At 43.8% G+C, this 13,622-nt stretch overlaps 1 protein-coding gene across 2 annotated transcripts in view; it reads right to left on the bottom strand.

Annotated features, from left to right (window-relative positions):
- Nucleotides 1-5,231: 5,231 nt before the first annotated feature.
- jph3b (junctophilin 3b) overlaps nucleotides 5,232-13,622 on the bottom strand; it is a 46,057-nt gene continuing 37,666 nt past the window's right edge. Inside the window, exons 4-5 of one of the 2 annotated variants that reach the window (XM_021568438.3) lie at nucleotides 8,635-9,653; nucleotides 5,232-5,656 (exon numbers count right to left, since the gene is read on the bottom strand). In XM_021568438.3, the coding sequence (XP_021424113.3) occupies nucleotides 5,576-5,656; nucleotides 8,635-9,653 (1,100 nt within the window). In that variant the 3' untranslated portion in view covers nucleotides 5,232-5,575. The remainder of the gene's footprint in view (nucleotides 5,657-8,634; nucleotides 9,654-13,622) is intronic. The other variant, XM_021568445.3, reaches the window with a different exon arrangement.

Genomic DNA, 13,622 nt, shown 5'->3' with positions numbered 1-13,622 from the left:
CTGGCTGTGTCAGTGGAGATTATAGGAGTACATAGCCATTAAGGCCAGATCATTCTTCAAGATATGAGACGAGGGGCGAGGAAAACAGTGCCTCCAAATGAAACGCAGCCTAGCTAGCTAGCTATCCCAGAGTGACCTATTTTCTCAGCCCTGAGAAGAATGAGGGATGAAGAGTGGAGGGATGAATAATAGATGGAAAGCAGATAGATGGATGAGGTTACTGGGATGTTGCAGACTGTCTCCAACTCTTTCCCTCACTCCCTTCTTCATTCGCCTTCGACCCCAAATTGTTAAATCCTGTAAAAAAGACCGATATAAATAACTAAAAATATACTTTTTTGGGGGCCCATTGCTGCTGACGTGTCGGAGCACATGAAGTGTTATCGTCACAGACTCGTCAGTGGTCCCATGTGAGAGTGAGACTTATTCAGAGCGTATGGCTACTTCAGTGTTAGTTGTATAATTTCATACCCTGTTTTCTTGATCTTTTTGGCGTTCTCCTATTTTATAATACCATATTAGGTGTTTTTAGACTGACTAGGTGCAGTAATCATCATTCATTATCAACCCTTCTCAATGTTGTCGCACTGAAGCTGTTCCGGCCCGCTATTCTGACCCATAACATGCTAATACAGTTTCCAAGATAAGAAGTCAAATAATTACATTTATAGCCATTTGTTTGCATGTTTTATGTGAGTAGTTGTGGTCATACACACAGCTGTCAGCTGGACAGATATTTGGTGAGTCCATGACAGACTGTTACCTCTTTCTCTACCTCCTCCAATAGATTTAGAGAAATTACCCATCATCCTGTTCTAGTAGTGGGACACAGCTAAACTCCAGGCAGTGATTTCATTACAGTAATCTGGTGAAATTGGCTTAACTTCCCTTCAGACAATGAGCAGACAGGGAGGCAGAGGAGGCAGAGACACGACAAGACAGACCGAAAACTGCACTGAGAAAAGGACAGTGGAGTTGAGATAGGAGTTGACAGGGGTACGACAATACTAGCAATACAACTAGGATATGTTCTTATGTACTTGTGCCATTATATACCAGCTAAGCTAAAGAATATATTTTGTATGTAAGTTGCATCCTTCTGGTTTTGTTGTGTGGTCTTGCTGGCTGATGTAGCAACATGAAGGCAACACACACAAACTAATGTTATTGACATGAAGCCTACAAGCCAAGCTGCAGTTGTGTATTTGGAGTGTACCATTTTAAATCTATTCAGGGGGAAGACTTTTTTTTCTCTCTGGGTAATGGTAATGCAAGAGCATGGGAAATAAAGAAGAATAGAAAAGGATAGAGGAAGGGTTCATATACAGTATATAGACTGAAACGGCACAGAGAGGGAAGACTGAGGGAAATGTGTCGAGCTTGATTCACCATTTTCCTCTGCCTTTTCTCTCTCTCTCTCTGCCCTCCCTTTCATTGTGAAGATGGGTCCCAGGAGACAAACCCCGCCCTCATCGGTCTGACCACGCCCCTCATATGATGGAGGGGAATACGAAGTCAGGGTTGCCATGGTGACCCACCCTCCAATGCTGCAGTTTAAAGTAGCAGCTTGGTTTACTCCTGTCTCTGTTGTACTTTGGTATCTAACATGTTGTTCACCTTAAACAATTGAACAATATGCAGTGTATACCTGCATACACACGCACATTCAAATAATTTTATCTCTGATATCTTCAATACTCTTTTTCATTTTGGAAATTATTGAGTAAAATCAGATTTGAAGAAAGAGGGAGAGGACAAAGATTCAATAACCACAAACCAGGAGTTTTCTTTCAAACACTTTCATTATTTTCTCCACATAACTCAAAAACGAACAGACCCCCAAAAAGTAAAGAAATAAAAGAGAGGAGGAGAAGAAAAGAACTGGGCATGCTTTGGCATGCGATGGGTACTTCCAGTCGGAATGGTAGAAAAACCACAGGAGCAGGTAGATCAGCCAGTCGTCACCTCTGCACCTCTCAGTATCATCAACAGCCACTGGAACACTTTTCCATAGTTGTTCTTTGAATCAGTAAACCCTTTCCCATAATATGCCTTAACCCTCTAACGGCATCAGTCCAGTTTCCAACAGTACCTACTAACTCATGTAGTCAAGACTGGGGGAGCAAACGTTGTTGAAAAATAAAACTCCACACGTTTGGACCCAACTTTCATTCCTTCACATTGGCAGCTCTGTTTAACTTTGCTGGATAGAGAAACGGAGAGGCATAGGAGGAAGAGAAGAGCGAGCACACACAGACCGGATGATCACTTACAGGAGGACCAGGAGAATCAGGGTGGAGTACAAGCCCCTTAGAGACATGCTATAAAAACATCTCAGAGTCTTTGAGTTAGTTAGCCAGCTATATATATAAAAAAAAAAAAGCAAAACACTTCTCTTAGTTTGTCTGTTTGTTTTTTCTCTCTTGTTTTCATTGCGTCTAAGATGTGGGCTTTGTCTTGGAGAAGCAGTGGGATGCAGTAGACTAGTAGCCTGTGTCTGGATCTTGTAATGTACTGTAATGTACTGTACTGTAGCGCAAGCCCAGGCTACCCTATGGAAGAGTCTGCTTCACAGAACAGTACTGGACAACATCTGGAAAAGTTCTGCTTGCTCAGGACTAAGAGCAACTTGGCAAAGCCTGTAGTACCACTTTTATTTGTATTTTTTTTGCAGCCCCCCCACCCTCCCACTCCCTTCTTATACTGCTTCCAAAACTAGCCCTCTACTGCACATCGTTGCCCTTAGGCAACAGAAAATATTTTTGCCCCTCAACCTCCCCATATTATGATAATATGTGATGACATGTTTGTAAACAATCCAATGAGGTGCAGAAGTTGGTATGATGTATCAACTGGGGGAGGGACCTTCTTTCAGGAAGCAGAGCAACCTGAGCACGTGGTGTGACTGAAGTGTACAATACATTATATTATTTTGCATGTTTAACTAGAGATAACTTGACAATTAAAAATATCTAATTGTGTAGGAACCTGTAAAGAAGCATATTTGATTTTTGAACACACACATATATATATATATATATATATGAAAAAACAAATGTCGTTTTCTTTTTGTTGCCTCAGGGCAACGTTGTGCAGTTAGGCTACTTTTCAGGGCAATATCATGCTCAATGAAAGACATTTGATGGATATGGATATTTTTGCCAAAATATCCACTGACATTCACATGCAATGGACACAGCGACATTATATGGGCGAAAGGATCCTAATGGAGCAGTTAGGATCACCCTCTGATAGTGAGGACAGTGAGCTGGAGGACAGTGACAGCGAGGAAGAATCAGGTTTGAGAGGCAGTGAAATACTAGTTTATGCCCCCAACTTGTAAGAGTGTTGAAAAGAGTGTTTTTTTCCTAGTATGTTCCTCTTAATAAGTGTTCTAAATATATCAGATTTTCCTTGGTGTTTTATCAACAATGAAATCTGGGTGGAGGGGGAGAAAAGCCTAAATCTTCCCCCAAAAAATAGGATGGAATATTAGCAGTAGAGGGCTAGAGGAGACATTTATATTTTTCCCCAAAAAGATGTATCTATACAAAACTAAAACATACATGAGCATGCATTTTAGATATTTTTTTCAACTTTATAAAACAAGGCAGTAGGCGTTTCTTCAGAAGTCTTGCAAATAGCTCAAAAATATGATTTTTTTTCTGTCTTGGTAAATCATTTGTTTTGAAAGCAGCAGTTTTAAACATAACAGTCTCTGAACTTGCACTAGGCCTCTTACAGTACGGCCAGCGAGTGCCTCCAGACCAGACCAGGTGTGTGGGGTCAGGTTTGGGTAGAAACCTTTAGACATGATACTGTAGATAGATAGATAGATAGATAGATAGATAGATAGATAGATAGATAGATAGATAGATAGATAGATAGATAGATAGATAGATAGATAGAGAGAGAGAGAGAGAGAGAGAGAGAGAGAGAGAGAGAGAGAGAGAGAGAGAGAACGGCTCTGTAGGGGACAGAGGAGCAGATAGATGAGAACTGACAGAATGTTATTCGCTAGTCCTCATATAAAGTTCAACCTGTGCGTTAAAGGCCAGAGAGACATTGAGAAAGTTTTTTGGAATGTCAATATTTTATATGAATATAGCTTATCATTCACATACCACTGTATGTGTGGGAGTATTGTACCTGTTGTGTACATGGTATTGTACAATGTGTGTGTGTGTGTGTTTGAGAGTTCTTTCCTTTAGATAATTTGTTCATTTTGTTGTATGTTGACTATAAAGAGAATCTTTCACATTAGAAGCCCTTTCAGACAAAACTATTCCTACTCCAGTTGCAGACAGATTAGAGTTGATATACAGTAGTTATTTGTTATTTGCACATGGCTCAATCTTGGTAACCCAAGTTGCTAAATTTGCAACAGGTTTTCTAACATAGATAGGTTTTATGGTGCTATAGTTGTTAGAGGCAATTTTGTGTTGGTCATCCCGGTTTTTCAGATTGTAAACATGTCCTGTTGCTAACTAGGATCTGTAGTTGCAAAAGTGTTTTTGTAGCCCTATTTTATTTAATCATATCTATATATATATATGTTGTTTCATTTTTCATGAAACACCTGCTTGCCATGGACATTCTCTGGTCTATTTGGGGAAGTCTTGGTTAAGATGGCTGGTTGTAGGAATAGGGGAGCATGGTGCAGGATTGAATAAAAGGAGAGTTACATGAAACAAATAAAGGGGTAACAGGATACGGCGTGATGTCATGAGGGGACTACCGGGAAGGGGAGTAAGGGGGGAAGAGAGACTGAATTAATAATTGGGAAGAGGAACAACGTGTCAGGAGGGAGAGAAGGGGGAGGGATTGGAGGGCAGTGGGTAGGACAGGGGTCCATTTCCCATCCCTTTAACATTGTATTACCTGGGTGGACAACACGCCTGGGTTCAAATACTACTTGAAATCTTTCAAATACTTTCAGCATTTGCTTTAGCCTGCCTCAACCACCAGGTAGGCAGGGTTTTGCACTTTTCAGACGTTTCTATTGTTTCCAGTGCAACAGGCAAGCTCAATCAAGCACAGCTAAATAATTTTAAATTATGTCAAATAGTTTTTGAACCCAGGTCAGGTGGACACAGCCATAACCAGACTAGATACATTATATCCTGTCTCATTCGACCCGCTACACCATTATACAAGAAGTGCTCATCTGAGTCTACCATTCCAGACAAACTAAACCAAAAGAACATCAGCAATATTAACAGAGAAAAGGCAAGTAAGGAATAAAAAATAATTTAAATGAATATATCATACGTGAGCAAATTAATAAGTTAAATTATAAGTTACAAACCTTTTTTAAACATTGATTTATGATGAAAAACAGGTAATGTCAGGGAGAGAAAGAATTACATTTTTTTTTTTTTTTTTTTTTTTTTTGCAGATCACTGCTTATCTTTCATCTGGGCATTGGGAACCAGCTTTATCCCCATATTGTTAATCCTCTTACTGTACTCTTTACATTGTGTCAAATGCCCAAGGGCTGTATAGTCATGATAATACTCATAATATGTTATAATAATAGCATAGATAATAATAGGAATTAATAGGCAATCCATTTTTAAATAAAAAAGTGAATAAACAAAATTGCAACTCCAATGTTGAGCAAAATCACCATGATGACCAGAATTGAGCTGGAGCCCTGTGGAGGAGGGAGGGAGAGAATAGTACATGTTAATACACACACACACACACACACACACACACACACACACACACACACACACACACACACACACACACACACAGGAACACATATACAGTGGGGCAAAAAAGTATTTAGTCAGCCACCAATTGCGCAAGTTCTCCCACTTAAAAAGATGAGAGAGGCCTGTAATTTTCATCATAGGTACACTTCAACTATGACAGACAAAATGAGAAAAAAAAATCCAGAAAATCACATTGTAGGATTTTTAATGAATTTATTTGCAAATTATGGTGGAAAATTAGTATTTGGTCAATAACAAAAGTTTATCTCAATACTTTGTTATATACCCTTTGTTGACAATGACAGAGGTCAAATGTTTTCTGTAAGTCTTCACAAGGTTTTCACACACTGTTGCTGGTATTTTGGCCCATTCCTCCATGCAGATCTCCTCTAGAGCAGTGATGTTTTGGGGCTGTTTCTGGGCAACATGGACTTTCAACTCCCTCCAAAGATTTTCTATGGGGTTGAGATCTGGAGACTGGCTAGGCCACTCCAGGATCTTGAAATGCTTCTTACGAAGTTTGTGTTTGGGATCATTGTCATGCTGAAAGACCCAGCCATGTTTCATCTTCAATGCCCTTGCTGATGGAAGGAGGTTTTCACTCAAAATCTCACGATACATGGCCCCATTCATTCTTTCCTTACACGGATCAGTCGTCCTGGTCCCTTTGCAGAAAAACAGCCCCAAAGCATGATGTTTCCACCCCCATGCTTCACAGTACGTATGGTGTTCTTTGGATGCAACTCAGCATTCTTTGTCCTCCAAACACGACGAGTTGAGTTTTTACCAAAAGTTATATTTTGGTTTCATCTGACCATATGACATTCTCTCAATCTTCTTCTGGATCATCCAAATGCTCTCTAGCAAACTTCAGACGGGCCAGGACATGTACTGGCTTAAGCAGGGGGACAAGTCTGGCACTGCAGGATTTGAGTCCCTGGCGGCGTAGTGTGTTACTGATGGTAGGCTTTGTTACTTTGGTCCCAGCTCTCTGCAGGTCATTCACTAGGTCCCCCCGTGTGGTTCTGGGATTTTTGCTCACCGTTCTTGTGATAATTTTGACCCCACGGGGTGAGATCTTGCGTGGAGCCACAGATCGAGGGAGATTATCAGTGGTCTTGTATGTCTTCCATTTCCTAATAATTGCTCCCACAGTTGATTTCTTCAAACCAAGCTGCTTACCTATTGCAGATTCAGTCTTCCCAGCCTGGTGCAGGTCTACAATTTTGTTTCTGGTGTCCTTTGACAGCTCTTTGGTCTTGGCCATAGTGGAGTTTGGAGTGTGACTGTTTGAGGTTGTGGACAGGTGTCTTTTATACTGATAACAAGTTCAAACAGGTGCCATTAATACAGGTAACGAGTGGAGGACAGAGGCGCCTCTTAAAGAAGAAGTTACAGGTGAGTGAGAGCCAGAAATCTTGCTTGTTTGTAGGTGACCAAATACTTATTTTCCACCATAATTTGCAAATAAATTAATTAAAAATCCTACAATGTGATTATCTGGATTCTTTTTCTTCTAATTTTGTCTGTTGTAGTTGAAGTGCACCTATGATGAAAATTACAGGCCTCTCTCATCTTTTTAAGTGGAAGAACTTGCACAATTGGTGGCTGACTGAATACTTTTTTTGCTCCACTGTAGCTCTACCTGTACACACACAAAATCAAAGGCACAGCTAATGTGTACTTTATTTAATGTTGGTATTTACTCTGTATAATTAGGTTCATTTGAGAGATACTGCATTTTCATGTACTGTAAATTAGTCTCTCAGTGTTATTGAGAGCCAGCATGTTAAAACAGCAGACTATTAGGGACATCTAACTGATGGGTTTTTGTAACTCTGCCATGGAAAATGTATAGGACTGGAGCACTCATCAAAGGGAAAGTGCATTACAAATGACTTATGTAAAGTTGAGTCCATAGTATGACATCTAAAATACTTTAAACTGTAATTCACATGCTCATTGGTAGCCTCTAACAACAGCTATGTTTACTCTACACCATGCAACTGAATGATCATTCCCGAAGGATATGTATGTTGTGTATAATTGATGCATTTCATATGCCAGTGACCCTGTCTTTACGGTGGTGCACTCTCCATGCCAGAAATGTTGTAGATGGCTCAGTTCACTGATCCCATTTGTCTGTGTGATACGTGGACATTAGCTCCATGTGCACTGTTGGCATATCCTTGTGGATATCTGTATGTTTAACTGTGCTGCTGGAATAGATTATAGGGGAGAGCTTTGTGCAAAAGTGTTCTACAGTGCGATCACTTGCAGAATCTGTGTCTGCTTATGCGTGAATGTATCTGTGTTTCATGTGAACCTGTCTTACACAAGTCAGCTGCATTACTCGCCTCTCTGCGGCTGCAACCCCCCCCCCCCCCCCCAGTCACCATCACACGCCCACTGATTGGCTACTGCTGAAGCAAGGCATAAGCTGTTTCCTAGCAACAGAGCGTGGGGCAGCCAATGCGGGGATGCTTTGTGGAAGGAGCTACTTTGCCAATCTGCTGTTACTAAGGTGCAGTGGGAGATAGCTAGCTGAGGCTGTGTGGTGGAGGGGATGTGGGAGGCTAGAGTGTCCAACCATAGAGTCTGTGTTGTGTAGAGCACCTGCCTATCCAGTGGACTACACCAGGGCCCCGGATGCTCCCACTTACTACTGTACATAGCTACTGTATGAGTTAATTCTGTTATTATGTCTGTACATCGCACAGTAATGATACATTCATAGCTCTTCTATCATTGATTACAGTACAATTGTGTCTGAATGCTGTGTAAATGCAATTAACATCTGCATGCAAGTGATTACTCATGCGTGTGTGATTTTCTGCATGTGTGCACATGACAAGCAAATTATATGACTAAGTGTGGCTATGAATGTGTGGGTGAGAGGAGGCGTCCTTACCGAGTTTGCTTTGAGCTGGGTTAGTTTCTTGTCGTCGTCGTGTTCTAGTGCAATGGGTGAGGATTTCTGTGGGGGGGAGAGGGTGAGATCCCTGCGCAGAGGCCGAGCCTCCAACTTGTCCCCCTTGCTCAGACTGTCCAGCTTTTGCATTGAGTCTGGGGCCGGTCCCTCCTTTCTCTCTTTGCCCTCCCGTGCTCCTGACGGCCGTGCTGCCTCCCTTTCCCTGCCCTCCCTGGCCTCCCGGGTCTTAGAAGGCCGCTGTCTCTGCAGCGTGTGGGAGCGGGCCTCGCCACTGTGACCATGGTGCTCCTCTCCCAACCCATAAGGCTTCTGGGAGTTGGAGTCCATGGGCTGCAGCGGCCTCATCTCCATCTCGTAGTTGCTCAGCTTCTCCTCATCCTGCTCCAGCAGCCGCGTGTCACCGCTGTGCGTCCGCTGGGACCTCCACGATGCCGACGGGCAGTCCGACCATCGGTCCCTGGAGGCCTTGTGATTGGACGAGCCATGCTCTCGAGACTTGTGATTGGAGGAGGCATGCTTATGGCCGTGGCCGTTGGTGCGGCCCCTGGCCTCGTCCTGGACAGAGGGGGTGGTGGAGCGACTGCTGCCCCTGCTGCCCCCCCTGCTGCCCTCTTTAGAAGAGCGTTTGTCCTCGCTCCAGCTGTTGGCCCTTAGGTACTCCCCTCCTCCACGGCCCTCCATTAGCACCTGGATCTCCTGGCCACCACTGCCCCCTCTCCCACCCCCACCGCCCCCTCCCCCACCGCCACCACCCCCAGCGTCGTCCACAGCACTCTGCCGCAGGAAGCGTGCGTTCTTGGTGCGGTATGGCTTGGAGGTGGTGGGGCTGCAGGGGGGCGAGGAGGGGTGGCTGGCCTCAGGACTAAGGTCAGGGGTCAGGTTGGGGGGTGTGGTGCCCTTTATGTAGAGTTCAGGACTGTCTGGCCCCGTGCCACTGGAGATCACCTCAATGTCGTTCTCACTGGAGTTCTGATGCTTTGGCCTTTGGACCTCTACTCCTGACCAACAGCAAAGAGACACAGGGAGAGAGACAGAGAGAGAGAGACAGAGAGAGACAGAGACACAGAGAGAGACACACAGAGAGAGACACACACAGAGAGTAAGGACAGCATGACACATAACTTTGGGAAAGTCACATTTCAAAACATTGGCATAGTTCCATTTCAAAGTGAATGATTTAGAGTTATTTAGCTATTCTCTGTTTTGCATGCATGTAGTCCAACATCTGCTTTATGGGCGAGACCAACTCACCCTGTGAATGCCATGAACAACTGTACTGCTAATGTCAACCAGATGATGTCAGTATAATGTTAAGGAAGTCAAAGGGAAGTGCATCTGGAAGGAACCATTACCCCACACATTGACTTTAATTAAATGACCTAATTTCCTTTCCAGAGATGCGTGTAGTTGACATCCCCATTCTATTATGCAATCATGCACACAGCACATAATACCTCTTTAAATTAGACAGACTATTCGTGACCACCCTTGTCTTGTCTGTAGACTAGACTCTGCCTCTTTTAAAGTCAGCAGAACTGACTTTGAGATCGGGAGCTGGTGAAGCATTCTGCTCAGTTACTCTAATCACCCCTCTCTTTCTCTGCATTGCCTACCTTACCTTGTTGTCTCCTAGACATCTGCACCCAGACAGTCACAGCACACAATCTTTATCTTTTGTACACTCATAGAAGAAAAAGACCCTTGAAGAACCTTTTGGGGTTCAAAACGATTGTCACTGTGGGAGAACCTTTTCAATTCTAAAAGTTTCCTTGAGGAACCCCTCTGAAAAGGTTCCTTCAGGAACCCCTCTGAAAGGGTTCTTAGAGGAACCCCTCTGAAAAGTTTCAAGCATTAACCTTTTTGTGATCAGAAGATGGGAGGCGTGGCATATTGGCGTGGCTTTCAGATAGTTGTTTTTGGCCACCTGTGAGAGTAAATGTTACACCTATTCATGTGTTCTGTTGTATTGTCATTATAGGTTAAGGTTGTACACTGACAGTTCTGAAGCCTGGTTAAAATACTAACAAAATTGTGACTATCTGAAAAATGTAATGCTATTTGGCTCTTAGTATCATATGCACTTATGTAAGTCTTTGGAACTGATAGTGTACAAGCTTTGCCTTTAATAACAGTATAACAGAACAGGCATGACATTTACTATCACGGGTGGACAAAAATAACTATATGAAAGCCATGCCTCCAATAAGCCAAGCCTCCAATCTTCTGTTAGGCTGCCACCGTTACAATATTATTGCTGTTACTCTTACAGAGCTAGCTAAAAGCTAGTCTGAATATACTGTAGCTAGCTAGCGACCTTAGCCAACATCCAATCAAATCATCAGTCATCAATCTTCATAAACAAAAGTTATTACCATCACAATCAAAATGAAAACCGAAACAGTCCCGAATGGTGCAAACACTGAAACGGAAAATAATCACCCACAAATCAAAGGTGAAACCAGGCTACCTAAGTATGGTTCTCAATCAGGGACAACGATTGACAGCTGCTTCTGATTGAGAACCATACCAGGCCAAACACAGAAATCCCAAATTATAGAAAAAAGAACATAGACTGCCCACCCCAACTCACGCCCTGACCATACTAAAACAAAGGAACTTAGGTCAGAACGTGACAGCTGGAGTCTTTGGCAATATTTAGGGCCTTCCTCTGACACAGTCTGATATAGAGGTCTGGGATTGCAGGAAGCTTGGTCCCAGTGATGTACTGGGACCTCTGTAGTGCCTTGTGGTCGGAGCCCGAGCAGTTGCCATACCAGACGGTGATGCAACCATGCTCTCGATGGTGCAGCTGTAGAACTTTCTGAGGATCTGAGGACCGAAGCCAAATCGGAATAGGCATTGTCGTGCCCCCTTCAAGACTGTCTTGGTGTGTTTGGACCCTGATAGTGTGTTGGTGATGTGGACACCAAGGAACTTGTAGCTCTCAACCTGCTCCACTACAACCCCGTCGATGAGAATGGGGATGTGCTCGGTCCTCTGTTTCCTGTAGTCCACAATCATCTCCTTTGTCTTGATCATGTTGAGGGAGAGGTTGTTATCCTGTCACCACACTGCCAGGTTTCAACCTCCTCCCTATAGGCTGTCTCATCGTTGTCGGTGATCAGTTCTACAACTATTTTTTTTCGGAAAACTATTGTTTTCGGAAAACGTAATGATGGTGTTGGAATCGTGCTTGGACATGCAGTCATGGGTGAACAGGGAGTACAGGACTGAGCACGCAACCCTAAGGGCAGATGTGTTGTTACCTACCCTTACCACCTGGCGATGGCCCGTCAGGAAGTCCAGTTGCAGAGAGAGGTGTTTAGTCCCAGGTTCCTTAGCTTAGTGAAGAGCAGTGAGGGCACTATGGTGTTGAACGCTGAGCTGTAATCAATGAATAGCATTCTCACGTAGGTGTTCCTTTTGTCCTTGTGGGAAAGGGCAGTGTGGAGTGCAATAGAGATTGCATCATCTGTGGATCTGTTGGGGCGGTATGCAAATTGGAGTGGGTCTAGAGTTTCAGGGAATAATGGTGTTGATGTGAGCCATGACAAGCCTTTCAAAGCACTTCATGGCTACAGACGTGAGTGCTACGGGTTGGTAGTCATTTAAGCAGGATACCTTAGTGTTCTTGGGCACGGGGACTATGGTCGTCTGCTTGAAACATGTTGGTATTACAGACTCGATCAGGGACAGATTGAAAATGTCAGTGAAGACACTTGCCAGTTGGTCTTGTTTAAAAGGTCTTACTCACATCGGCTCACACAGTCGTCTGGAACAGCTGATGCTCTCATGCATGCTTCAGTGTTGCTTGCCTCGAAGCGAGCATAGAAGTAATTTAGCTCGTCTGGTAAGCTTTTGTCACTGGGCAGCTCGCGGTTGTGCTTCCCTTTGTAGTCTCCAATAGTTTGCAAGCCCTGCCACATGTGACGAGCGTCGGAGCTGGTGTAATAGAATTCAATCTTAGTCCTGTATTGATGCTTTGCCTGGTGGTTTGTCAGAGGGCATAGAGGGATTTCTTATAAGCGTCCCACTCCTTGAAAGCGGCAGCTCTACCCTTTAACTACAGGATGTTGCCTGTAATCCATGGCTTCTGGTTGGGGTATGTACGTACGGTCACTGTGGGAACGACGTCATCGATGCACTTATTGATGAAGCCAGTGGATGATGTGGTGTACTCCTCAATGCCATCGGAAGAATCCCGGAACATTATCCAGTCTGTGCTAGCAAAACGGATTTAAGTTTCCCAAGTTTCCCTGCATTAAAGTCCCCCAATGCCATGAGCATTTTCTTTTTAATTTTTTTAATAAAAAAAATATATATATATTTTACCCCTTTTTTGTGGTATCCAATTGTTTTTAGTAATCTACTATCTCTTGTCTCATCGCTACAACTCCCGTACGGGCTCGGGAGAGACGAAGGCTGAAAGTCATCCGTCCTCCGATACACAATCCAACCAAGCCTGCTTCTTAACACAGCGCGCATCCAACCCGGAAGCCAATGTGTCGGAGGAAACGCCATTCACCTAGCAACCTTGGAGTCGCTGGTGCGCGATGAGACCCGGACGACGCTAGGCCAATTGTGCGTCGCCCCATGGACCTCCCGGTCACGGCCGTTTACGACAGAGCCTGGGAGCGAACCCAGGGTCTCTGATGGCACAGCTGGCGCTGCAGTACAGCACCCTTAACCACTGCGCCACCCAGGAGGCCACTGGATGAGCATTTTCTTGTTTGCTTATGGCCTTATACACCTGTGTGTGCCGTCTTAGTGCCAGCATCGGTTTGTGGTGGTAAATAGACAGCAATGAAAAATATAGATGAAAACTCTCAGGCGAGACTTCCTTAATATTAGATTTTGTGCACCTGCTGTTATTGACAAATAGACACAGACCGCCACCCCTTGTCTTACTGGAGGCAGCTGTTCTATCTTGCCGATGGACAGAAAACCCAGCCAGCTGTATGTTATCC

This window comes from Oncorhynchus mykiss, chromosome 2 (genome assembly GCF_057628025.1).
Source record: "Oncorhynchus mykiss isolate SJ-2025 chromosome 2, ASM5762802v1, whole genome shotgun sequence".
Classification (NCBI taxonomy): Eukaryota; Metazoa; Chordata; class Actinopteri; order Salmoniformes; family Salmonidae; genus Oncorhynchus; species Oncorhynchus mykiss.
Note: the sequence above shows the minus strand (reverse complement) of the source record. Positions and strands in the feature narration are given on the sequence as shown.